Source organism: Sorex araneus, chromosome 3 (assembly GCF_027595985.1).
Source record: "Sorex araneus isolate mSorAra2 chromosome 3, mSorAra2.pri, whole genome shotgun sequence".
In the NCBI taxonomy this organism is placed as follows: Eukaryota; Metazoa; Chordata; class Mammalia; order Eulipotyphla; family Soricidae; genus Sorex; species Sorex araneus.
The window spans coordinates 216,357,816-216,385,097 of record NC_073304.1 but is presented as its reverse complement, the minus strand read 5'-3'; the positions used below and the strand labels follow the sequence as shown (position 1 = coordinate 216,385,097).

General features: G+C 54.9%; 1 protein-coding gene across 1 annotated transcript; it reads left to right on the top strand.

Moving 5' to 3' along the window:
* The first annotated feature begins 18,952 nt into the window (after nucleotides 1-18,952).
* On the top strand, nucleotides 18,953-22,042 carry EPOP (elongin BC and polycomb repressive complex 2 associated protein). Its single transcript, XM_055131194.1, has one exon. The coding sequence runs from the start codon at nucleotides 19,424-19,426 to the stop codon at nucleotides 20,519-20,521; it is 1,098 nt and encodes a 365-aa protein (XP_054987169.1). The 5' UTR covers nucleotides 18,953-19,423; the 3' UTR covers nucleotides 20,522-22,042.
* Nucleotides 22,043-27,282: the final 5,240 nt, after the last annotated feature.

Sequence of the window (27,282 nt, the reverse complement as noted above, 5' to 3'; positions counted from 1 at the left end):
CCTGAGTGCAGAGCCAGGAGTAACCCCTGTGCATTGCCGGGTGTGACCCCCCAAAAAATAGTAATGGCTTGGGGGCCAGAGCAATTGTACAGCAGGTAGGGCTTTTGCCTTGCACATGGCCAACCCGGGTTCGATCACTGGCATCCCATGTGTTCCCCCGAGCACTGGAGTAACCCCTGAGCATCACCAGATGTGACACCAAAAAAAAAAAAAAAGTAATGGCTCTGCCAATGGAGACCAGCAAGTGCCATCATGGTCATTCGCTGTAGGTTGTGACAGTCCCACGTGCCATTTCCGGGGAACACCTTATTTGTGAGACCTACCCTACAAGGCACCTCTGCCCTCCCACCTGCCTGTGATTCCCCTAGGCGCTTCTTGACTGCTGATGGCCTCTGGCTTCCCAGTTCTGGCTCGCCGCTCCCCTACCTCCAAGCTTGCTGCTCCCTGGACTTTTGTGGTCAACCCCTGCCTCTCCCTGCCTGCCTCCACTCTGCCCCCTGCCAGCCAGTCCCTCGGAGACCAGGGCACACCAGGGCGGTTGCAGAGGACCTTGTGGAGAGCACTCAGTCCATCCCCCACAAGGTCCTGGCAGGCTGCTGCCTGCCCCGCCCTACACCCCTGCCCTCCGCCCTCCATCACATGCCTCAGAAGCATCACTTCCTTGTGGCTTCCTGTGTGCCTGTAGCTTGACTCACTCCTGCCCGTCTGCTTGCTTGCTGCTCTGGGCCCTTATTTGTTTTGGGGTTTGTTTTGTTTTGTTTTGGGGCCATACCTGGCAGTGCTCAGGGCTTACTCCTGACTCTGCACTCAGGGATCACTCTGGCGGTCCTCAGGGGGCCAGAGGGGTTGCTCAGGATGGAATCAGGGTCAGTCTCATGCAAGGCAAACTCTCTACCCACTGTGCTGTCGCTCTGGCCTAGGACCCCCCCTGCCATTGGAATTGCCCCCAGGCCCTCCTCCTCAGGGGAGCCCTCCCTGTGCTGGTTTCTTTCTTTTTTTTTTTTTTTGCTTTTTGGGTCACACCCAGCAATGCACAGGGGTCTCTCCTGGCTCATGCACTCAGGAATCACCTCTGGCGGTGCTCAGGGGACCATATGGGATGCTGGGATTCGAACCCTGGTTGGCCCCGTGCAAGGCAAACACCCTACCCACTGTGCTATCACTCCAGCCCCCCTGTGCTGGTTTCTGCTAAGACAGTGGCACCCCCATGCCAGCCCAGTGTCCACAGTCGCTCAGGCCTGTGCCTCAGGCATCAGAGCCCTTTGCTGGGGTCCCGCTCGATTAATTTTTGGTTGCCACATTCTGCTTACTGCTTGGCGATCACTTTGGGATTCACTTCAGGGAACCAAGTGGAACCAGCAGGGATTGATCCCAGGGCTCCCGCATGCTAAGTAGCCAGCTCCCTAGCGCCTCCTCATTTCTTTTTCTTTCCTTTCTTTTCTTTTTTCTTTTTCTTTTCTGTTCTTGGGCCACACCTGGCAGTGCTCAGGGGCCACCCTCAGCTCAGTGCTTGGGGTGGGGGTGGGGCGGGGTCACTCCTGGCAGTATCTCAGCGCTGAGGATTGAATCTGGGACTTCCACATTCAAAACACGTGCCCCAGGACCTTGAGCCATGCTCTTGGCTTCCCCCAAGTCCCTAGCTTCTCACACATCTTCTGAGTCAGCCAAGTTCCATAGTACAGCGGGTAAGACACTTGCCTTGCATGTGACTGCCAGCCAGGAATTCTCTGTTCTCAACACCTTCCTTCCTCCCTCCTTTCCTCCCTCCCTCCCTTTTCTCTATTTTATTTTTTTTAATAAAAAAATTTTTTTTTTTTTGCTTTTTGGGTCACACCCGGCGATGCACAGGGGTTACTCCTGGCTCTGAACTCAGGAGTTACCCCTGGAGGTGCTCAGGGGACCATATGGGATGCTGGGAATTGAACCTGGGTCAGCCACAGGCAAGGCAAACGCCCCACCTGCTGTGCTAGCTATTGCTCCAGCCCTCTCTCTTTATTTTTTATTTTGACTGTTTTTTTTTTTTTTTTTTTTTTTTTTGCTTTTTGGGTCACACCTGGCGATGCTCAGGGGTTACTCCTGGCTCTGCACTCAGGAATCACTCCTGGCGGTGCTCAGGGGACCATATGGGATGCTGGGAATCGAACCCTGGTCGGCCGCGTGCAAGGCAAACGCCCTACCTGCTGTGCTATCGCTCCAGCCCCTGTTTGTTTGTTTTTGAGCCACACCCGGTGATGCTCAGGGGTTACTCCTGGCTCTGCACTCAGGAATTACTCCTAGTGGTGCTCAGAGGACCCTATGGGGTGCTGGGGATTGAATCTGGGTCGGTTGCACGCAAGGCAAGTGCCCTACCCGCTGTACTGTTTTTGCTCCGGCCGCTCCCTTTCCCTTTCACACCCAGCAGTACTCAGGACTTATTTCTGGCCCAGTGCTCAGTGATTACTCCTGGCACTACTTGAGAAGAACCACGTGGGGTACCAGAGATTCCAACTGGGGTTGGCCGTATGTAAGGCAAGTACCTTACCTCTGAAGTATCTGTCCGGCCCCTTCTTTCTTTCTTTGTTTTGGCAGTGCTGGGGCTGCAGTATTGCAAACCCAGCTTTTCTATCTGCAAGGCTGGCAGCTTATCCGGCACTGAGGTACATCCCCACCCTTAGCACTTCTCCATGGGAAAGTTCCCATTTCCCAGAAACAGCGCCCTCTTCTGGCTCGAAGTGCCTCTGGCCTGAAGCCCTCAGGGGTGGGGGGAGGGCTCCCACTGATAAATTATTCCCCGTTGTGTGGATTCCCCCCCCCCCGCCCTCCCACACACATACACCTGCTTTTGGTCTCCAGGTTCCAGGTCCTGGGTCCCACTGCAGGGGGAGCGCACGGAGATGGCCAGACTCTTTCTGAGAGGATGGGCAGACGCCGGAGTCCAGAGCACGCACGGCTCCAGGCTCTCACCGTGCCCACAACCCTCCTAGGGGCAAACAGGCCTCATCTGAATGAATGGCAGCCTGCTCTTTCTTTGAATGGAATGCCAGCGAGGGAAACCGAAGCTAATTATCCGGTGGTGCCGGAAGCCACATTGTCTATACACTGTCATGTTACAAACACCGTTTCCCCAGAGAGCGGCTGGCTGAGCGACATCTGGGCAGCTGTGGCTTGAGCTCATCATCTCCCCTCCAAACTGCCCGCTCTGCTCCTTCAGCCTCTGCCAGGCTGCAGGGTCCCCCGCTCCTGCAGAGAGCCCCTCTGCTCCACGGCCCGGGCCCCTGGCTGGGCTCGCTGCCTTCCTTTCTGGAGTTACCGTCTCTGGCTGCAGCCCTGGTGAGTGACTGAGGGGATCACCCCTCCATTGTCCTCTTCCACAAAATAGGATTCTTGGGGCTGGAGAGATAGCACTGCGGGTAAGGTGCTTGCCTTTTTACACAGCCAACCTGGGTTCGACCCCCGGCATCCCACATGGTCCCCCAAGCACCACCAGGAGTAATCCCTGAGCACAGAGCCAGGAGTAACCTCTGAGCGCATCATCGGGTATGGCCCAAAAACAAGAACAAACAAACGAAAGGGTCTTTCTTTGGAATAACGGAGACCGTTCTGCAAGGAAGTGCAGGTGAAGGGTCAGATGCTGGCCCAGGGCACTGCACTCTGTGATCCCTGGTGCAGCCCCGAAGTGTGCGCCCCCTAGTGAGTACTACAACCCAGAGTATGACCCACAAAAGGGAGGGCTGGAGAGAGGGTACTGGGGTCGGGGTGCTCACTTCACATGCGTTGATCCCAGTCGGATCCCTCGCACTCCCGGGGGTCCCCTGACAACAGGGTCAGGAGAAAGCCCAAGTACAGCTGGCGTGGCCCACTTCCACCCTGAAAAAACAAAACAACACAACAACCAAAAAGCAGGGGGAAGAGAAGGGGCTTCCTTTTTATTCACCTTTCTTGCACATGCCTTTTGGGGCCACATCCAGCAGTGCTCAGGGGCTGTTCCTGATGCTGTGCTCAGGGGTCACAGCTGACGGTGCTGGGGACCATGTGATGCCGAGATCCAACTGGGGTTTGGCTGCACCTTTGTTTCTCAACTATCCTTGTGGCCTTGAATCTCTCTCTCTCTCTCTCTCTCTCTCTCTCTCTCTCTCTCTCTCTCTCTCTCTCTCTGGTTTTGGGGCCACACCTGGTGATGCTCAGGGGTTTGAGCTCAGGAATTATGCTGGCACTGCTGGGGGAACCATATGGGATGCCGGCCGGTGATCGAACCTGGGTCGGCCACATGCAAGGCTTACCTGACCCACTGTAGTATCATTCTGGCCTCTGAATTTTTCTCTTAATTCAAGTAGATTAAACATCTAGAATGGATCTGGGTTTCGACTGAATAACAGGAAATGCTTTTTCCCTCTTCCCATCATGCCTTCTCTCCACCCCTCCTCCTTACTAAGTCTGATCTTGTGTCTTCCTTTGCTTGCACGTGGCCACCATGCTCCTTCCTTGCAGCCCAGATCACTCAGTCAGGTATCCGGCCCTCTGAACCCTGGCTACTGTCCTCAGCAGGTTCAGTCACACCCCCCTACTTCATTATTTTGTTTTTTGGGGGCTACTCCCAGTGATGCTCAGGGTTTATTCCTCTCTGTGACCAGGAGTTACTCCTGTGGTGCTTGATGGATTATATGGGATGCTGGGGATCAAACCTGGGTCAGCTGTATACAAGGCAAATACCTACCTGCTGTACTATTGCTCCAGCCCCTATTCATTATTTTATTTTATTTTTTAGTCTTTTGGGTCACATCTGGCAATGCACTCAGAGCTAGGTTATTCCTGGCTCTGCACTCAGGAATCACCCCTGGTGCTGCTCAGAGGACCATATGGGATGCTGGGAATCGAACCCGGGTCGACCGCGTGCAAGGCAAACGCCCTACCTGCTGTACCATTGCTCGAGTCCCATTCGTTATTTTAAAACACAGTCTTTGGGGGAGCAATAGTACAGTGGATAAGGTGTTTGCCTTACACACAGTGGCAACAGATTTAATCCCCAGCACCCCATATGGTTCCCCCAGCATCACCAGGAGTGCATAGCCTGGAGTAAGCCCTGAGTACTGCTGGATGTGACCCAAAAACTAAAAAAGAAAATGAACTTAAAAACACGATGAAAAAAAAAAAAGATGGCTAGGGTCTGGAAAACAGCTCAAAAGACTGAAACGTGTTGCATGTGGGAGTCTTCCACGGTTTTTTTGTTTTTTTTGGGGGGGGTCACACCCCGAGATGCACAAGGGTTACTCCTGGCTCTTCACTCAGGAATTACCCCTGGTGGTGCTCAGGGGACCATATGGGATGCTGGGATTAGAACCCGGGTCGGCCACGTGCAAGGCAAACGCCCTACCCGCTGTGCTATCGCTCCAGCCCCTCTTCCAGGGTTTAATCCCCAGCACCACATGTTTCCTTGAGCACAGTCAGATGTGACCCCAAAATAATAAAACCCCACAATCTTTACACCGAGTTGGTACTGACTGACCTACAGAAGAAAATACCACTTCTTGACTGAGGGGTTGGCCAGCTTCCATGGGACCCATGAGAGCCGTCCCTAAGATTGGGGTTCAGGCCCTGAGGATCCCCCACAGGGCCAGCTATGGACAGAAGCGCAACCAGGAAGTCTTCTTTTTTTTATTATTATTCATCAAAGAAACTTTATTGATTCAAATATGTTAATAAGGTACTTTGCATAAAGTATTTTTATTAAAATATAATTGATATATAAGTTTTGGGTATACAAACTATTGATATGATACACTTATATATTGTTGTAAGACTAGTAGTTACATAACCTCTATCTTATGTTAAATATTTAACATTTCTTTTGTATAGAAGAAACAATTTAAATCTAGTCTCCTAACACATGTGAAATTGATAACACAATATTGTTAACTATAATCAAAATGCTGTAAACTATCTCTCCAGGATTTCTTTATTTTTTTGTTCTAAGTTTGTGGCCCTAAACATATTCTTGATTCTCACTCTTTGTTAAGATCAATTCAACTCTGTTACTAAAAGTTTGGAGTGATGCATCTTAGTGTAACACATTTGTGTTGTAATGAATTAATTTATTCACCCAGGAAGTCTTCTTACTTGTAGAATCAACCGGAATCTAATCGAGTCTGTAGATCTGATTTCTACTTCACAGGAACTCGAAGATAAACACCACAATGAGGAAGCAATCAGAGAAATCTAGAAGGTGGAACATGATGTCTATAATTTACTTAAGGTACTTGAGCAACTCAACAACTCAACAGCATGGGAAGTAAAGTTAATCTAGATTTAAATGAGCCTTGAGAGACTTAACTAAACTAACATGTGAAGTTTATTGGGGAACCATATAGGATGCCTGCCGGGGATCAAACCCAGGTCGGCCACATGCAAAGCTGTGGCTATTCCATGTTCCACGTCCTACTTGGAACAGACCAAATGCAGAGAAACCATTTTGTGGGGGGACAATTAGGGACAGTTAATATGGATTGGAATTTAGGGGATATTAAGGAATTGCTAATTTTGTATGTCACGATCATAATATTGTAGCAAGAGTAAGAAAACAGGGGCTAGAGCAATAGTACAGCTGGTAGGGCACTTTATTTGCATGTGGCTGGATTCAATCCTAGGTTCAATTCCCAGCACCCTATATGGTCCCCTCAAGGCCTGCAAGGAGTAATCCCTGAGCACAGAGTCAGGAGTAGGTCTTAGGCACCACTGGGTGTACCCCCTCAAAAAAAAGAAACAGTAAGAAAACACCCTTAAATATTTAGGAGTACAGAGCTAGGGGTAACCCCTGTGCATTGCTGGGTGTGACCCAAAAAGTAAAAAAAAAAAATTAGGAGTAAACTCTCATGCAAACTCTAATTTATTTAAAAATATTTCAGCATCAGGGGCTGGAGCAATAGCACAGTGGGTAGGGCGTTTGCCTTGCACGCAGTCGACCCGGGTTTGATTCCCAGCATCCCATATGGTCCCCTGAGCACCGCCAGGGGTAATTCCTGAGTGCAGAGCCAGGAATGACCATTGTGCATTGCCAGGTGTGACCCAAAAAAAGAAAAAAAAATTTCAGCATCAGGGGCTGGAGCAATAGTACAGCGGGTAGGGCATTTGTCTTGCATGCAGCTGACTCGGGTTTGATTCCCAACATCCCATGTGATTCCCGGAACACCGCCAGGAGTAATTCCTGAGAGAAAAGCCAGGAGTGACCCCTGTGCATTGGCAGGTGTGACCCAAAAAAGCAAAAAAAAAAAAAAAAAAAATTCAGCATCAGGGAAATAATAGAAAAAGGGGCTTGCCTTGTATGCAGCTGACCCCAGTTTGCTCCCTGGTACCACATAGGAATAAGTGAGCACCTGAGCACCACCAGGGGTAAGTCCTGAGCACTATTGGGCATGGCCCCCAAATTTTAAAAAAATGGGAGGGGCTGGAGCAATAGCACAGCAGGTAGGGCGTTTGCCTTGCACTCGGCTGACCCAGGTTCAATTCCCAGCATCCCATATGGTCCCCTGAGCACCGCCAGGGGTAATTCCTGAGTGCAGAGCCAGGAGTAACCCCTGTGCATCACCAGGTGTGACCCAAAAAGCAAAAAATAAATAAATAAATAAATAAATAAATAAAATAAAATTTAAAAAATGGGAATTATAGAGAAAACTCAGTGGGTTAAGGGCATGCTTTGAATGCATGCCCTGGGTTTGATATTCAGCGCCACATAAGCACCACCCCTGGGCACAGAACCAGGAGTACCCTCTGAGCACCATTGAATGTGGCCCTTCCGGAAAAAGTGGAATCACTACAGCCAGGTATAAGTGTCACTTGTCACTTCCAGTCACTGCCACATCAGTACTAACTACAACACGGAGAGGGGCCGTAGTACAGTGGGCAGGTGCTTGCCTTGCACGTATCTCACCCACGTTTGATCCCTAGCACCCCACAAGGTCCGTCCCTTGAGCCCCACCAGTAGTGATCATAGCTGGGTGTGGCCCCCAAATCAACAAACCAACAGGCCAACCACATTAACACTGGGGCTGACACAGGAGGTAGGGTGTTTACCTGCACGCAGCCAACCCTGGTTCAATCCCTAGACTCTCATAGGAGTGATTCCTGAGAGCAGAGCCAAGAGTAAGACCCAAGCATCGCCGGGTGTGGCCTCTCACAACAAAAACAAAAACAACTGTCACAGGGGGAGACAGGATGGGAACAAAAATCAATAACACTTTTCAGCAAAAATGATAAAACATTAATAATAATGACGATCATTGCCCATCCAGGTAAGGGGCATGGAGGGTCCTCTATTTTATGCTTTTCTTTTGCTTTTTTTTGGGGGGTCACACCCAGCGATGCTCAGGGGTCACTCCTGGCTTTGCACTCAGGAATTACCCCTGGCAGTGCTTGGGGGACCATATGGGATGCCGGGGATCGAACCCAAGGCAAACGCCCTACCCGCTGTGCTATCGCTCTGGCCCTACGCTTTTCTTTTGGTTTAAAACTTACATAATGAAAAAAGGACTGGGGCAGAGAATAAGTACAAGGGTGAAGGTGCTTGCCATGCATGCTGCCAACCCCAGTCTGATCCCTGGCACTGCACATGGCCCCAAACACCGCCAGGAATGACCCCTGAGCATAGAGCCAGAGCACCCCTGAGTTCCATCGGATGTAACCCCATTCCCCCCCAAATTTATTTATTTATTTATTTGCTTTTTGGGTCACACCCGGCGATGCACAGGGGTTACTCCTGGCTCTGCACTCAGGAATCACCCCTGGCCGTGCTCAGGGGACCATATGGGATGCTGGGATTCGAACCCGGGTCGGCAGCATGCAAGGCAAACGCCCTACCCGCTGTGCTATCGCTCCAGCCCCTCCCCCCCAAATTAAAAAACATTTTCTGAAATGTGCTTAAGCACCAACCATGTGGGGTGTTTGTTTTGGGGGCCACACTGGAAGGTACTCAGGGGTACAGAGGTGCTCTTTTTTCTTGGGTCACACCCAGCGATGCTCAGGAGTTACTCCTGGCTCTGCAATCAGGAGTCACTCCTGGTGGTACTCAGAGGACCATATGAGATACCGGGGATTGAACCCGGGTTGGCCGTGTGCAAGGCAAACACCCTTCCTGCTGTACTAGCGCTCCAGCCCCTACAGAGGTGCTCTGTGTTTGGGGTCACTCCTGACTGCCTGGGGAACCATGCACCGCCAGCAATCAAACCCAGGGCTCCAACGTTGTGAAACACACACTCACTCACTGAACTAGCTCTCTGGTCCCTTCAGCTCCATGGTGAACTCTGAGCTAAGGTAAGCGTCCAGGGCTCCTGTCCCCTAGTACAGATGGTAGAGGAGACAAATGATCAGCCTGTCACACTAACAAATGAGTGATGACAAGTAAGTGACGAAGCTGAAAAGCACTGTTCTTTTTTTGTTTGTGGTCAATACCCCTTGGTGCTCAAGGATCTCTCCTGGAGGTGCTCAGGGGACCATCTAGGATGTCAGAGATTGAACCCAAGCTGGCTGTGTGCAAGGCCAGTGCCTTCCCTGCTGTGCTATTGCTTCTGCCCCAACAGTTTCCTTTTTCTTTTTTTCTTTTGTGTCACACCTGATAGCTCTCCAGGCCGCTCCTGGCTTTGTGTTTGGATTACTCTGACACTTTTTTTTTTTTTTTTTTTTTTTGCTTTTTGGGTCACACCTGGTGATGCACAGAGGTTACTCCTGGCTCTGCACTCAGGAATTACCCCCTGGCGGTGCTCAGGGGACCATATGGGATGCTGGGATTCAAACCCGGGTTGGCCGGGTGCAAGGCAAACAAACGCCCTACCCACTGTGCTATTGCTCCAGCTCCAGAGCAAGATACTCTTGGTAGCTTGCTGGGCTCTTCGAGAGGGACAGAGGAATCAACCCCGTGTTGGCCATGTGCAAGGCAAACGCGCTACCCGCGGTGCTATTGCTCCAGCCCCATTTTTTTTTTTTTTTGAGGGGGCCACACTGGGCTGTGCCTAAGCCTTACTCCAGGCCTGTCACTCAGGCGGTTCCATAGATCAAACCCAGGTTGGCTGCATGTAAGGCAAGTATTTCACTTGCTCTGCTGCCTCTGGGACCCAGCTTTGTTCATGGGGGGTGTCACCCTGGTGATGCTCAGTGGACCCTGTGGGTCAGGGCATGGAGCCCAGGCCTCCTGCATGCAGTGTGTGCTCGGCTCATGGAGCTGACGAGATTGTGTGCATTCAGGGTGGTGTGGCCGGAGACTCATGGAGCCTTCTGGCCGGAGCACAGTTTTTTTTTGGGAATCTGATGGAAGCTGACCTGGTCAGCCTGCAGTGCTGGGAGCAGTTAGCTCTCCTAAGTTCATGGGGCTTGACAGAAACAGAGGTGGGCCAGGAGCAGAAGGAAAATAAGTAGGGAGAGTTGGAGAAAGGCAGGTGCCTGCCGGAGCTGTAGGACACATACTACAGCGGGTAGGGTGTGCGGCCTTGCTCTGAGCAGGCCCAGGGGGACGGGAAGGGGAGGGGGAGAGGGGAAGGGAAGGGAGGTGGTGACAAAGGAGACTCAGTTGAAGAGAGGGGGCAGCATATGGGAGGCCCCTGAGGAGGGTCCCCTTGACCTGGCCTTGTGAGTTGCGTTCTGGGGTCACCGTTCACTCCCAAAGCAGGACCTGTAGATTCTGCAGTGCTCAGGATCCAGCAGAATGAGGGGTGTCCAGATGGAGGCAGGGGGCTGGGCAGAGGGTGCAGAGGGTAGGACACTTGCCTGTCACGCCTGGTTCAATCCCCCGCAACCCATTTGGTTCCCCCAAGCACCGCCAAGAGTAATTCCTGAGCACAGGGCCAGGAGTACCCCTTGAGCACTGTCGAGTGTGAACCAAAAACAAAAACGAAATAAAAAACCGAGCAAAAAGAATGGAGGCAGAAGAGGCAGACACGGGCAGTGAAGGCCCTGGAGTCTCGCTGGGCCTCTGTCCAGGAGATACCTGGGGTCATGTGGCTGGGGAAGACGGTGGCCGGGAAGCCACACTCCCTGGATACCCCCCACTCAGTGGGCCAGGGTGTCACCAGGGCAGGAGGACGAGGAGTGGGTTTTGAAATGTGGGCGACTGGATCAGAGCTGAGAGGACAGGTGTGAGCACGGGGTGGTCCTGGGGGAGGAGCAGGCGCGGGGAGAAGGTGGGGGAGAGAGGACTCATGCCTGGGAGCCCTGCGGAGCCGCGGCGTTTGGACTAACAGCCCAGCGAGCAGCGGGTGGGTGGCCAGTCTCCTCCACTGGCCGAGGGGGTTCCTAGAAAGAGGACGCAGCCAGTGCGTGGCTGCGTGGAGAGGTCAGGGAAGCTTCTAGACGCTGAGGAGGAGATGGGGCCTCAGGGGGCCTCAGCCAGAGCTATTTTGGGCTGGGAGGGGGTGGGAGCAGATGGAAGTGGGTGAGGAGAAGGTGGGAAGTGAGGAAAGCAAGACAGGGTGTAGACAGCTTGGGGGGGAGGGAGGGAGGGAAGGGGGCCCGCGGGTCAAGGGGAGGCTGGGGAAGACTCACAGGAGAGGCAGGGAGGACTCAGAACTTGGGGGGCCAGGAGGAAAATGGGGCCAAAGAGAGAGCACAGCGGGTAGGGCCCTCGCTTTGCACACAGCTGACCCAGGCGCTGTCCCCAACACCACGCATGGACCTCTGAGCCCCGCCAGGAATGATCCCTGAGCACAGAGCCAGGAGTAAGCCCTGAGCACTGCCAGGTGTGGGTCAAAAATAAAAGGAGGAAAACCCCTGGTGATGGGGCCTGGGTGCTCGCCTTCTCTCACCCCTCCAAGGGCCGTGCAAAGGCCCGGAGGTGGCTCAGTGCCGGCACACACTTGCCTTGTGTGCGTGAGGCCGTGGGGTTTCTCCCCAGAACCACCCCAAGTTGAAACCATCAGAAACACAAAATAAAGAAATCCCCCTCTACCCCCCATGTGGGTCCTAAAGCTGCCTGTCCCATCCCATCCTTTGCACGTGCTCCTCATTTCTGAGTTCCCAGGGCCAGACCTGGGGCTTGTGGCAAGGTGGGGGTCCCAAGGGCTGTGGGGTGAATCGAAGGAGGAGATGGGGGGGGTGCGTAGAGGAAGGAAAGGGAGGAGCTGAAGGGAGCACGGCAGGCACAAGGCCAGCCCGCTTCCCTCTCCGCCACTCCTCTGGGGAGCCCCAGAGGGACTGGGGCCCCTGTGCATTCTGGGGTTCCCCTCAGGTCCCGGGGGGTGTATCTGGCCCGAGGAGGGTGCTTAGTAGGAAGGTGCTTAGTTGCTAGATAAAACACAGGCTGTCAGCTATATTTGAATTACAGAGAAACAATAATCCTTTTTTTGGTTTGAGTTTGTTTTAGGGCCACGCATGGCGATGCTCAGGGGTAACGCCTGGCTCTGCTCCTCAGGGATCACTTCTGGCAGGGGCTACATGCACGGCTACCACTTTCCCTTCCCTCCCTCTCTCCCTCTCTCCTCCCCGCCCCGCCCCTCTCTGTTTTTGGGCCACACCCAACAATGCTCAGGGCTTTCCCTCTCCCCCACCCCGGCTCTGTGCTCAGGGTTCACTTCTGGGCTGAGCTGAGCTCTGGGGACCATATGGAGTTCTGGGGATCAAGCCAAGGTTGGCCATGCCCAAGGCCAGTGCTTTCTCCACTGTACTGTCTCTCCAGCCCCAACAGAACCATTTTTAGGGGCCAGATTTTTTTTTCTTTTTGGGTCACACTTGGTGATGCACAGGGGTTACTCCTGGCTCTGCACTCAGGAATTACTCCTGGCAGTGCTCGGGAGACCATACGGGATGCTGGGGACCGAGCCTGGGTCAGCCACATGCAAGGCAAATGCTCTACCCGCTGTACTATTGCTCCAGCCCCGGAGCCAGATTTATAGTACAGGTGTAGGGCACTTACCTTGCGTGTGGCTGACCTTGGTTTGATCCCTAGCACGTCCTATGGTCCCCTGAGCATTGCCAGGAGGAATTCCTGAGTGCAGAGCCAGGAGTAACCCCTGAGCACTGCTGGGTGTGGCCCAAAAAAACATAAAAAAAAATTTTATTTGGGGGGGGGCAGAGGGGTACATCTGAGGTACTCAGGGCTTACTCCTGGCTCTACACTCAGGAATTACTCCTGGCGGTGCCCAGGATTAAACCTTGGTCAGCCATGTGCATGGCAAGTACCCTACTCATTATATAGCTCTGATCCCATAAAGAAAATCATTTTATGACCTTTTAAAAATTATATGTATATATATATATACATATATATATATATATATATATATATATATATCTTTTTGGGTCACACCCGGCAATGCTCAGGGGTTACTCCTGGCTCTGCACTCAGGAATTACTCCTGGCAGTGCTTGGGGGACCATATGGGATGCTGTGAAACAAACCTGGGTCGGCTGCGTGCAAGGCAAACGCCCTACCTGCTGTGCTATTGCTCCAGCGCCAAGAAAAGCATTTTAAAGTATGAAGATAATCTCTGTATATATATTGCATTAAATATACCTAGTTAAATCCTATGCCTAGTGGATGATACTTAATACATATTTTTGCTAGGTTGACTGGCACTGCGCTGGGAGCGGGGGCATCTATAGGTAAATCCCACACTCTGAGAAAGCCAAGTAAGTGTCCGGGTTCTCAAAGAATATCCTGCAAGGAGAAGACAAAAAGGAACTAAGGAGGAATTTACAGATTGAAAGAAAGTTTGTGGGGGCTGGAGCGATAGCACAGCGGGTAAGGCGTTTGCCTTGCACTTGGCCGACCCCGGTTCTAATCCCAGCATCCCATATGGTCCCCTGAGCACCGCCAGGGGTAATTCCTGAGTGAAGAGCCAGGAGTAACCCCTGTGTATCGCCGGGTGTGACCCAAAAACCAAAAAAAAAAAAAAAAAAGAAAAAAGAAAGAAAGTTTGGGGTAGAGAAATAGTCCAGGGACTAATCCGTTTGCCTGGGTCTGACCCCTGCACCATCTGATCTTCCAAGCCTGCCAGGAGTGACCCCTGAGCGTAGAGCCAGGAGAAAGCCCTGAGCACTGCTGAGTGTGGCCCCAATCCCCACCCCCCCAAAAAAACTGTATTCAGGGCAAATAAAACTATGCACATATAAAGATTCCTATGCAAATGTTGATAGCATATGATTGTATATGTATGTATTTATAACATATTCATAAGAGCTGGAAAAGGGGAAAAGATCCAAATGTGATTGGCTAACCGAAATGTGGTGTAATCTCATCATGGGACATTACTCAACAATGAAAAGGAGCCATTTGCTAATACTGTGACAATGTGATAAACCTCAAAGAATTACTCTGGGGACTGGGGATGTGGCCGAGTGACAGAGCATTTGCCTTGCATTTGTGAGGCCTCAGGTTTGATTCACACTGCATGGCCCCACCACAGAGCTGAGAAAAGCACAACCAGTGGTGGCCCCCAAACAAAATCACTTTTTTTCTTTTTTTTTTCTTTGTGGAAGAAGTCAGATATAATAGGGATATCATGAAAATCTTTGCAGGCTGGAAACCCAGATCTGAACCTGAAGACTGCTAGATGTAGCGAAAGAAAGAAAGAAAGAAAGAAAGAAAGAAAGAAAGAAAGAAAGAAAGAAAGAAAGAAAGAAAGAAAGAAAGAAAGAAAGAAAGAAAGAAAGAAAAAAAAGTAAAGAAAGTAAGAAGTAAAGAATGAATGAAAATGTAAGAAGGGTCTAGAGAGGGGCTGGAGCGATAATACAGTGGGGAGGGCATGTGCCTTGCATGCAGCCAACCCAGGTTCGATCCCCAGCATCCCATATGGTCCCCTGAACCTGTCAGGAGTGATCCCTGAGCACGGAGCATGGAGAAGCCGGGAGCACCACTGGGTGTGGCCTCCAAAACCAAAAAGGTTAAAAAAATATGTCTTGGAGCAGGAGAGGTAGTAGAAAGGTTTAGGTGCTTATTTAGTATGTGGCCATGACCCTGGTTTGAATCCTGACACCACATATGGGCCCCAGAAACAACCAGTCATAGTCCCTGAACAAAGAGCCAGGCATGGTCCCCAAACAAGACAAAACAAAACAATTTGTTGTTGTTGTTGTTAGAGAGATTGAATAAACAGAGAGCAGTGCAATAAGTATTATAGAAGTTACTGTTATTCTCTGTCCTCAGCTCTTTGAGATACCTCCCTGGACCTAGAGGTTAATTAATTAATTAGTTTGTTTGGGGGCCACACCCAGCGACACTTGGTGCTAACTCCTGGCTCTACACTCAGGAGTCACTCCTGGTGATGCTCCCGAGACCATATGGGGTGCCAGGATTGAACCCAGGTCGGTCATGTGTAAGGCAAACGTCCTACCCACTGTACTATCTCTCAAGCCTGCTAGACATTATTTTATTCTATTTCATTCTTGGGGCGATTTGGGCCACACCTGGTGGTGCTCAGGAAATTCCTGCTGGGTCCCTGGGGACCATATGTCATACTGGGGATGAAACCGAGATGGACTACATGCAAGGCAAACGCCCAAATTGCTGCGCTATAACTCCAAGCCCACTCAGGGTTTTCTTGTGCCTCATTCCGGAGAAAGGGGAGCCAGCATCCACCCTACTCCTCTCTTTTTCTCCGTGGGGGAAAAGGAGCAGCAGCAGGTGGAGCACAGGGTCGCACGCCCTCTACTGTGAACAACAGGAATTGCAACGGCTGGGCGGGAGGGCGCGTCCCAGCCGCGGACACTGTTGTGAGAAGATTTTGTTTTTCCACTGATAGGGACTTTGAAATCCAGAGTGTGTAGGTGATCCTCCAGGGATGACAGCTGGCACATTCCCAGTCCAAGACCTCTCAAAAATGAAACTCAGTGACTCGGGGTCCTCGCGGCTGGAGAGTTGCACTAACTGGTACTGGTTTGTTTTGGTGTTAATTTGGGGGCCAATCCTGGCGGTGCTCAGGGGTTACTCCTGGAAAAGCTCAGAAGGCCCCTAAGTGGTGTGGGGTGCTCAGGTGGGCCGTGTGCAAGGCAAGGCGGTTCACTGGTCACAAAAGGCTTTTCCACCTAGCTATATTCCTCAGTACTTGATTCAACCAAGAGGAAAAACTGAAGGGAGGAAATTCTTCCTATTGGGAAGATAGTATTGAATTCTGAATAAAGCCCCTAAACTCATATGTGGGGGACTGGTAGCTTGTGTGTGTGTGTGTGTGTGTGTGTGTGTGTGTGTGTGTGCACGTGTGTGTCTGTGTCTACATATTTGTTTTCTTATTTGTTTTTGGGCCCCACCCAGTGGTGCTCAGGGCTTACTACTGGCTCTGCACTCAAGAATCACTCTTGGTGGGCTTAGGGGACATTATGGTATATCAAGGATGGAACCAGGATTGGCCGCGTGCAAGGCAAGCATCCTACCCGATGTACTATCACTCCAGCCCCCGATTGTTTTTGTTGTAGCACCTGGGGGATACTCCCGGCTCTGTGCTTGGTGAGGGGAATCTCTCCTGGCCTGAGTACCAGGTGGTAAAGGGCTGGAACCCAGGGCTCTGGGTTCTGCATGTGCTCTGCTGAGCGAGCGATCTCCCTGGCCCAGTTTTTGTATACTGGAAGGAAGGACCATTCATCTGTGTTGTTATATAAGACTTGTTCATTTATTCATAAGAAGAAGCATTTCTCTATGTTCCCTCTCTGTGTCAATACTGTACTAAACATAGGAATGCAAATGCGATCAGGATTGCAGGGGAGAAAGGAGTTTCTCAGACCAGGTTCCTTTGCTGGGCCCCAGCCCTCTGCTTAGGCGTCAGAGCTGCGAAGAGGCTGGAGTAGAGGTTGTGGAAGAAGATACCCCTGTGGCCCACACGCAGAGGAAATGGGGCACTGCCCACTGAGGGGCCCAGTACTGTCCCCCAGAAAGTCCAGCTAGGAAGATCATCATGCTTCCAGAGTTTCCCCAGTGTGTGTGTGTGTGTGTGTGTGTGTGTGTGTGTGTGTGCGCTCTCGTGCTTCTAGACCTGCCTGGATCCCAGGATCTCATGACGACTGCTCCTAAGACTTCTGCAGATGATGTTAGGAGGTGAGATATTTTTGTTTTGTTTTGAATTCAGTTTTACTTTTTTGTTTGTTTGATTTTCAGCCACATGGGTGATGCTCAGGGCATACTCCCGGCTCAGGGATCACTCCTGACAGGGCTCAGGAGACCATATATGAAGCCCTCAATGGCAATCAAACTGGGTCTGCCCCGTGCAAGGCAAACACCTTAATCCCTATACTATGTCTTCGGCCCCAGGAGATGAGTTTTGAGCAACAGAACAGCGTATACCTCGTGCCTCAAACCTTAGCCCCACCTCGGGGACTTTACCTCTGAGTTCTGCAAAAGCCAAGTAAAGGAACCTTCCTTATGCCTCTTTCCCCAAAAGTCACTGGTCCACGTGCAGGAGAAAAATGGTTCTGCTACCATCACCAGGATGCGAGCTGCTTTTTATATCTCTGGGGCTGGGAGGCAGCCATGTTCCAGTAAATTGATTCTTATCAAGAAGGAAATATTTCAGGGACTTGTTCATTCACTTACAAATATTTAGCGAGCACCCATCAGTCTGGGCACTGTCCTGGTCAGTAGGATGCTGTGGTGTTAAACGTGAGGTCTTCATCAACTCATGGTTAGACCAGTGAGAGAAAGAATAAATATATATTTATTTATTTTTTATTTTTAATTTTTTATTAGTGAATCACTGTGAGGTACAGTTACAAACGTATGAACTTTCACGTTTGCATTTCGTTTACATCCCTCCACCAGTGCCCATAAGAGAATAAATATATATTTAATAAAAATATATTTGCAGGCTTCTGTGTAACTATAAGCAAGACATGGTGATAAGGAGAGACGAGGGAGCTGGGCATGTCCTCCGTGTTCAAGCTTATTAGGATTTCATGTTTGCTTTTGTACTCACTGCAGGAGACAGGAGTGAGGGTCTGACTTTATTTCTCTGGCCACAAGCCATTTTGGCAACTCAACCCTGCAACCGTCCTAGGATTTGAGGGGTTACAGAGTCAGCACCTGGGAATTTGGTAAAGAGGCCAGTTAGACATTGAAGCAGCTACTGAAAAAAGCCTTTTTAATCCACGTGGATGTAATACAACTTCCACCTTCAAATTAGTTCTTTCCTGGGTTTGTCTTGCAATAACATGGAATTCCTCCTCAATCAGCTCACACTTGAAAAAATAATATCCCTCCCCCCACCTGCAGTCGTGTTAATGCTGTTATTCTTTTCATTCCTACCCGGGCTTTTTTCACGTTTTCCTACCCTTAGTTTTGTCATCAGAGACCAAGTGGACCCACATTATTCATTTTAGCCCCATTTGCAGGGCGGGCACCAGGACAATGAGGTCAGGAGCATTCTTTGCCCTCAGGGCTCCCTGCCCAATCAAAGCTTTGTAAACTACCACGGGGCAGTTCTTTCTGTTTTTGCTTTGCTTTGCTTTCTTTCTTTCCTTCTTTTTTTTTTTTTTCTTCTGGCGGGACGGGGGGCATACCCGGGTGCTCAGGGGCTACTCTGCATGCTTGGATGTCGCTCCTGCTGGTGCTTGGGGTATCGCTCGGCGCCGCAGGGGACCCGAAGCCCGGCTTCCCGCCAGCACCGCTCGCGGCCACAGCCCTGAGCACCCCGTCCCCGGCGCTCGGCTCCTTTCCGCGGTTCACTACACGGATCCGCGAAGTTCCACGAGGAGCGAGACGCGACCAGTCCGGTCCTGCGGACGCGAAAAGCGTGGCCGCTGCCGGGGGGAGACGGCCGCGCGGGGCGCCGCCTCGAGGCCCGGCCGCCACCCGGCCACGTGCAGGGGCGCTCCGGGGCCCTCGCGCTCCCACGCGCGCACGCCGCTGCCTCCCCGCCGCCGCCGCCGCGCCGGGTCCACGTGTGTGTGTCTGTGTGCGGAATGGGGACGGGGGCGGTGCCGCCCGAGGGGTGGGGTCCGGGCCACGTCACGGCCCGGGAGGCCCAATCAGCGGCGGGCTCGCGGCCCCGGCGCTGGTATTGGGGCAGCGAGGGGGCAGTTCTCTATAACGCGGTCTCCGGGAGCCAGCGGGGAAGAAAGAAGCCGAGCGGGCGGAAGGCGCCCTCCCCGCCGCCTGGGCCCGGGCACCGGGTGCCGGGCCCGGGGTCCTTCCCGCCTCCCGCGGCTGCCGGCCGCTTTGTTTCCCCGGCCTCGGCCGCTCCGGGCTCCTCGAGACTTGGTGGTGGGGGGCGCCCGCCGGGGGCTGCTCCAGGAACGCGGCGGCAGCGGAGGGCGACCGACCCGCGCCGCGACTCGCAGGGACCCAGGAGTCCGGCCGCCCCGGAGGGCCGCGCGACGAGATCCAGGACGGAGCCCCGAGCTCCGCGGGCCGGGGGCGCCCGTGAGCGGAGACCTCCCCGTCGAGGGGGGGCGATGTTCCCCTCGCCCGTGGGATCTTCGGGCAACCCGGGCATCCCCCCGCCGCTGGGACCCGGGCCCCCGCCGGGGGCACCTCTGCAGGCGGTTCCATGGAGACTCTGTGCCCCGCGCCCCCTCTCGCGGTGCCGGCGTCCCCGCGAGGGTCGCCCTGCTCTCCCGCTCCCCGGAAGCCGCGTCGGGGGACCCAGGAGTTCTCTCCGCTGTGCCTGCGTGCCCTTGCCTTCTGCGCCCTTGCCAAACCCCGGGCGTCCTCTCTGGGCCCGGGCCCCGGGGAGCCTGCGCCGCGGCCCCCGCTGCTGCTAGGCCCTCGCGCCCCCCTGTGCACCGGCGCCTGCGCCCCAGATGGCCCGAAGCCGCCCGCGGGACCGGCCGCGCGGTCCAGCGATCCCGACCCGGCGGCCCACCAGGATGCGGACGCCGCAGTGTGCCCGAGCCGCGACGAGGAGGAAGAGGGCGGAGGCGGCTGCCCGCGCTGGGGCGCTCGCTCGGGCGAACCTCCCGGCCGCTGCCCGGCGGCGCCCCGCCGCCCTCGGGACTCTCCGAGCGGCTCCGCCCCGGCTCTCGACTCGGCGCCCGACCCCGCCGCGAGTCCGCCGCGGGAGCCCAGCGCCCGGCCGCCGCCGCCGCCACCTGCGGGCCGCGCCGGGGCCGCGCCGGAGCCGTCGCCGCCGGGCCCGGCCGCAGCCGAGCAGGGCAGCGCCGCCACGGCCGCCCAGCCCTCGACGGCCGCCGCCGCCGCCCCGGCCGCGCCCGGCCACCTCCGCCAGGAACACTTCGACCGTCTGATCCGCCGCTCGAAACTTTGGTGTTACGCGAAGGGCTTCGCTCTCGACACCCCGACTCTGCGCCGGGGGTCCGAGCGGCCCCCCGCCGCCAAGGGGCCTGCTCGCGGAGCCCCGAAGAAACGGCGGCGGCCGCCGACGCCCCCGCGCCGCAGCGCGCAGCCCCGCCGGCCCGCCCCGACGCTGCCCACGTCCAGCACCTTCTGCCTCCTGGACTGCTTCCCCTGCCCCGCGGCGCTGGTGGTGGCCGAGGACGGAGACCTGGGGCCCGCCTCTTCGCTGCGCCTCCAGGGAGACGCCAAGCCGCCGCCGGCCCACCCGCTCTGGAGGTGGCAGATGGGGGGTCCCGCGGTCCCTGAGCCCCCCGGCCTCAAATTCTGGGGCATCAACTGGGAAGAACGCTGAGCAGGAGCGCTCCAGTACCACAAGGGGAAAACGGGGGGATGCGTGGAGCCCACAGCCGCCTCGTTTCTTACCTCTGGCCTGTGTTACGGGCTGTGGTTGGAGGGCCCCCGGGTGACAGTGCGGGGCCAGCACCTCACTGGCTGCAGTGACACCCTCGCCCCCTTCGCCGAGGGAGCGGAACCGAGCGCTGGAATCCGGAGAAAGGCTTAAGAGATTCCAACCCTCCCTCTCCCCATCTCGGGGGCTGGAGGGGGGGGGCGGGCCTGCACCCCAGAGGGAGCCCGGGAGGCTCCGAGAAAAACAGAGAGACCGAGCTTGGTGATGGACAAACTGGTGGTTTCCGAGGGGGTGTGGGGGCAGTGGTGGGGGTGGGGAAGTGATTGACAGCTCCCTGGGGGGTGTCCCCCACCACCATCCCCCACCTTTAACCCTTCACTCCCCTCTGCCGCCCCCAGAGCTGTTTGGGGATTGGGGGCAGCTTGGGGCGGGGGAAGATGCCCGCGCCCTCTGCTGCTCCTAGCCCCCCCCCACCCAGGCGGGGCACCCTCGGTTAGTGAGATCTGTCTCCCCATCAGACTTTCCCTTTTGTTGAGTTTCAGAGTTTCTTCAGTTTTCTCTGTTTGTTTCAGTTCCTAAGGCCTGGGGAGGTAAAAGCGGACCCCCCCCAAGTCAGCCCCCTCCCCCAGTTTACAGCTCTCTGAGCGTGAGGGGCGGGGTTGAGGGTCCGCCTCCCCTCCCCAAATGCAGCCGGGACCTGGGGACCGGCCGAGATCATTCCAGGCAAAGGAAAGGAAGGTGGAAGAAAGCAACAACGTCAGACCCTTTCGGGGGCCTCTCCACGGGCCTGGGGGGTGGGGCGGGGCGGGGGTGCGTAGAGGACAGGCCTGGGGCCCTGTCCGGGCACCCAGACGCAGCCCCCCGGGAACGGCAGCGGCAGCGATTTGTGGAGCGGTTAATGGAGGGGCCAGGAGGCGGGAAGGGGCGCTGGCGCGGGGCTGGGGCTGGGCCCAGATACCTTCAGCGCCCCCCACCTCCAAGCAGGCATTTCGGGAGTTGTCAGGGACCTGATGGATCCGCAGGGGGCAGGGCCAGGGGATTAGTTCGGAGGTCAGAGGTTCTGTTTTCCAGGGGGGAGGGGAGAGATCGGCCCAGGCCACGCCCTCTGAACCCCTGGGGTCGGAGCAAGGCCCGAGCCCTCCCACTCCCTCCCCCCAACACCCCGCAGGTGAGGTCCCGGAGAAGGCTTTGGGGGGAGATTCCTGGTTTGGGTGCAAGGTGGGGGCGCTGGGAGTTGGGGATCTGCGCGAGCACCAGGGGTCCCAGTGGTCCTTATCCCCCCATGAGTGAAGAGCACCCTTTCTCCCCCAAAACCGGGCAAGGGAGGAGCAATTCCCACGAACTGGGCAGGGACTGGTCTCCTTTTCCGTGAAAATGCTTTGTAAAAAGTTGTTATTGTTTGCATAGGGCAGATTCTCCAGAAAAACTGTCTCTTGGACCCCAAAAGATTTGTTTGTTTTAGAAGCCGGCTCTCTCCGTTTTTTTCTTTCGCTGGGGCTGGAGGTGGGGGCCGGGTGGATGGGCTTGGTCCCCTCTTCCCTCCACAGCTGGCCCTTCTGAACCCTGCTGACCTCCCCTCCCCCCTCCAGCTGTGCGTGGGGAGGAGGGCAGAAGGGATGGGAGGAGTGCTGACTCCTGGGCTGTGGGGGGGATGTATCTCTCAGAGCCCCCCAGGACCGGGGAAGGCCGAGGAGGAGCGCAAGGGGTGGGAAGGGGCAGAGCGCGGGCTTCAGGGAGCTCTGGGCAGCTTGTTCGCTTGGGGGGGGGGGTGTGCCAAATCGTCCAGCTCCCCTCCTCCACCTAGAACCACATCTTCTGAACAGACCTGGTGCTTCCGTTTGAAGGCGCTCACGGCTGGAAGTCGGCCTCTCACTGGACAGACTGACTCAGTTTCCAGGGCGGCCCTTACAGATGCCCACAAAGGGCGCTCTGAGCTATGGCGCTGTCTTCCCTCCAAGATCGGGGCTGCGGGGGAGCTTGGTGGGGAGAGCCTCTTCTCCGCCAGGCCCCCAGCACCTCTCTCCACCCTCTGCGCCCCTTCGCCAGGCCTCCCCTCCTGGCCCTTGTGAGGCCTAAGCTCTAGATGCTCTTCCGGTTGTCCCATCTCGGAAAACTTTAATGATACTTGCCAAGACCTTAGTCCCCCGGGGCAATGTCAGGTTAGAGAGGAAAAGGAGAGGATGGGGATGAAGAAATGGGTTTCTCTTTTTCTTGGGCGGGGGGTGCCGCCATTCAGCCCATATCTAGGGAATATAAGGAAGCTTTCTTGACCTTCAGAGGCAGGAAGCCTGCGTCAATTCAGGGTGTGTGCCTGGTTACAGTGGCAGCAACCCCCCTCCCCCAACCCTTCAGCTGCTCAGCTGGTGCCCCCCACCTCCCGGAGTCCCAGTGGGATGCGGGAAGGGTAGTCAGTTCCCCCAGGCCGCAGCCAGGAGGGAAGGGGACACCCCAGGCCAGGCGGGGTCCTATGGCTCGTCCTCCCCAGCTGTGCCCAAGGAGGGCCCGGGCCGGGCTCTCCCTGGCCTCTCTGCTTTGCCTAGCTCACGTGGCTCTGGGAGTCCTCTCCGGTTCCCTGCTGCACCCCCATCTCCCCGCTGGGAGCCCCATTCACGCCCTCTGCATCTTGTCTCCTAAATCTTTGTGGCTTGACTCTGCCCCCTGAGCTGGCCTTTGCCAGGGCCGCTCAGGGGAACCCCCAACTGCAGGTCCAAGGGTGCCCGGGATGCTCCCATCCTTCCCTGAGCTCTTACACAGCCGCATCTTCCCCTCCCCGTCTCGCCTGCCTCGGGCTCCGCCCTCCCTTCCCCAGGAATCTTCCCTGAGGGACGCGATGAGGTTGGGGAGTCTGCACTTCCCCACCTCCTCCACACCCTCCGCTTTTCCTACCCCAAGCTGCAGTTTCTGCCAATGTGTGTGTGTGGGGGGGAGTGGCTCCCCCCAAAATGCGGGGGCTCCCTCCGCCCATCCCTCTCCTGGGCCCCACGCGGCCACCTGGAGGAGAGTGGGGGGGGGCACAGATGCTCGCGGTGGGTGACCAAGCTCACGGGTCTCAACCCAGCTCTGGGTCAAGTCCAGCTCCGGGCTCTGCCTCTCGGCGAGTCTCCCCCCCCACCCCACGGCCCCAGTCACTCTGACTTGGAGGCTCCGTTTGTCCTCGAAGGTGCTCTCCGTGCCCGACCCCCTTCCCACCCCGCCGCTCGCCTCCCTCCGTCGGGGGCGGGGCCCGTGGGCCCCTAGCTGGCTCTCCCCGGCTCGGTCACTCCCTCCAGGGCCGGTCCTCTAGGCCCCGCCCACCCGGCCCTCGCTCTCCCACCAGTGCGGGAACTTCCTGTGCTTGTACTGTGCACGGGCTCCATCCACTGGAGGCCCTTCCTTCCTCCCTCTCTAACCCCTGCCCCCCAACATTCTCCTAGGCCGGGGGAGGGGCCGTGGTGTGTAGGAGGAGAATCGAATGGGGTTTGGGGGCGGTGCTCCAGCCCCTTCTCGCAGGCAGCAGCACCTGGAAGCTAAGTCCGGTTCCGTTGGGACTCCCTCTGCGACCCCAGCTCGCACGGCATGGTTTTCGTGGGACACAAACAGCCCTTTCCAGTGTCACTCCTACAACTGCGACAACTTCCTGAGAAGACGCTTTCCGGAGTGTTTGCATCTTTTAAGGTGAAAAGTGAGGGTGTTGGGGCGGGAGCTGTAGAACAGTGGGGTAGGGCACTTGCTTTGCACATGACTGATCCGGGTTCCAAGCACCGTCAGGAGTAATTCCTGAGTGCAGAGCCAGGAATAACCCCTGAGCATCGCTGGGTCTGACCCAAAAAGGAAGAAAAGAAAAGCGAGGTGAGAGTGTTAATGACAAGGTTGGAGTCCTTTGGGATGGATTTTCTCTTGTCCTCCTCCCACAGTCCCCTCCCTACACCCTCTCTTTCCTTATCTGTTTTTGACCCACTCCCAGTGATGCTTCGGGACCACTGCTCCCTCTATTTCTGGGTTCAGGGACTGTGAGGTGCTGGGATCAAACCTGGGCATCTTGCTTGCAAGGCCGGTGCCCTGGTTCCATCAACATCATGTATCTCTTGCTTATTTTCTTCTTCTTCCTTTTTCTTCTTCTTTTAAAAATTTTTATTTATTCCTCCTCCCCTTTATTTAAACACTCTGGTTTGCAAAGTTGTTCGAGATGATTTGTTACAGGTATTCAATATTCCAACGCCAATCCCACCACCATGGTCCCCTTCCCTTCGTTCTTCGTTTTTCTTTTTTTATTTTTTAGGGGCCAGGGACTGAGCTCAGGGCTTTACTCACCCGCAAGGCTTAGTTCTGCTGCTGAACTGTATCTCCAGCCCTGGATGAATTTTCTCCAGAGCTTTGGTTCATGTTCTGTTCACAGCGGGTGCCTAATGAATAACTTGTCCAACGCAGGGCACATGTGCTAAATACTTTTGTTGTTGTTTGTTTTGGGGCCACGCCTGGCAGCGCTCAGGTCTTACTCCTGGCTCTGCACTCAGGAATCACTCCTGAAAGAGCTCAAAGGTAGTTGGTGGTGAGGAGTCAAACACAGATCAGCCCAGATCAGCCGCATGGAGGGTAAGAACCAGCTCCAGCCCCTGTGAAGTGCTCCCAGCAATGCCAAAGGTGCTGGGCATGGAACCCAGGTTTCCCACACGCAAAGCAAGCACTTAACCTTTAGTTATTGATTTACTCGGGGAGGGGGCACACCTAACTGTGCTTTGTGCTGTCACCCCTTGACAGTTTTTGGGCACCAAAGAGAGTACTGGGGAATCAAACTTGGGTCACCTCAAGGCAAGTGACCTGCTTGCTACACTCTCAGGGCCGCAGCAATCCGTCCGCCCTTTGAGCCATCTCTCTCCTCCCCAAAGGGCTCTAGAGGGGCAGCGTGGTGAGGAACGCTTGGTCAGTGTGCAGTTCCAGAGATGCCCACTAGATGCTGCTGTCTGCTAGGCTCAGAAGGCGGCAGGCGGGAGAAGGTGGGTGGGGAAGGGATGGATTCTGAGTGAGCGCCTCCCCGTGCTGGCCTTTGAGAAAGGGATGTGCACGCTTGGAGTAAGTGTCAGGGGCCTTAAATGATTTATGTTAGTGTCTTATTTTTGTAACAATAGTTTTATAAGAGTATGGGGAAGATTGTCTGCCATAGAGGCAGAGGGAAGGGTGAGATGGGGGGGATACTGGGAACATTGGTGGTGGAAGATGTGTACTGGTGGAGGGTTGGGTGTTCCATCATTGTATGACTGAAAATCAAACATGGAAGCTTTGTAACTGTAAAAAAACACACATAAAAAGGGAAAAAAGATTATATACCTGAGTGTTTTGGGGGCCACTCAGACTGCTCAGGGCTTACTCCTGGCTCTGTTCTCAGGGATCATTCTTGGTAGTGTTCAGGGGATTTGTACTTCCCAGGTATTAGGTGGTGCCAGGGATCAAACCCGTGTCAGCCATATGCAGTGCCCTACCTGCTGTCCTGCTGTACTATCTCTCTGGCCCCTAAAGTTGTCCTTTTTTTTTTTTTTTTTGCCTTTTGGGTTACACCCCAGTGTTGCTCAGGGGTTACTCCAGGCTCTGGGTTCAGGGATTACTCCTGGAAGTGCTCAGGGAACCATATGGGATGCCAGGGATTAACCTGGGTTGGCCATGTGCAAGGCAAACACCCTGTCTGCTGTATTATTGCTCCGGCTCATGAAGTTGCCTTTTTAATATTTATCTATACTCACACACGTATACACACACATAAATACATATGTAGGCGGCTATATAGATATGTTTGTTTTGTGGCCACATCCTTCAATACTGGGGGCTACTCCTGATTTGATTCTTGGGGAGCATTCCTGGTGGTGCTCTGGGGAGTGGGCAACGCCAGGAATCAGAGCCTGCCTTAGTCCTCTGAGCCCTGTCTCCCCCCTGAGGAGTGGGTGGCGGAGTCAGGGCGGGCAGGGCTTCGGAGTCTATGGGCACTGTGCAGGTGAGTCTCAGAAACAGGAGGGTTGGGGCTGGACAGATACTACAGCAGTTAAGGCACTGTCCTTGCATGTGGCTGGCCTTGGTTTGATCCCGGGGCACCCCATATGGTCCCTGCGAGTACCACTGGGAAAGATCCCTGAACGCAGAGCCAGGAGGAAACCCTAAGGATATCTAGGTGTGGCCCCCCTCTAAAATAGATGTGAAATCGCCTACTCTAAAATGGGCATCCTCCTCCCCCCTACCCCCCCCCCCCCCCGCACTTGGTTAACATTCACACAGGTCCCCACCCGAGTGGCCTCTGTCCACGCCCACCTGGGCCACATTTCCGACCCTCTGGCTGTGGCTCTCTGGGTGATTCCCCTGGTCCTGATGCTAAGACTTCTCAGTTGCGGGGCTTGTGTGGGGCCACCCCCCCTTCGTGTCGTGCTCACAGGCCTGCCTTGCTGTGTTGGGGGTCGCAGACGGCAGAGCCCCCGGGAGGGGGCTCAGTGAGCGTGAGACTTGGGGAACTTGAGCTGCTGACCGAGTGTTCACCGGCCGGTGCTCTGAGCCCTGGGCGAGACCTCTGAGTCCCTGTTTCAGCTGGGTTTTGTTTGGGGGTGAGGGCCACACTCAGCGGTGTTTGGGGGAGAGGGTGCCTGGGGCCACTCCCGGCAGTGTGGGATTGACAGCGCTGCGTTCTGGCCAGCAGTGTGGGGGTCCACCAGGGCCATTCCCAGTGTTGGGGGCTGAACTCAGGGGCT

Coding starts and splice junctions, on each gene's coding strand:
- EPOP (XM_055131194.1), top strand. CDS start 19,424: ATGGAGACTCTGTGCCCCGCGCCCCCTCTCGCGGTGCCGGCGTCCCCG.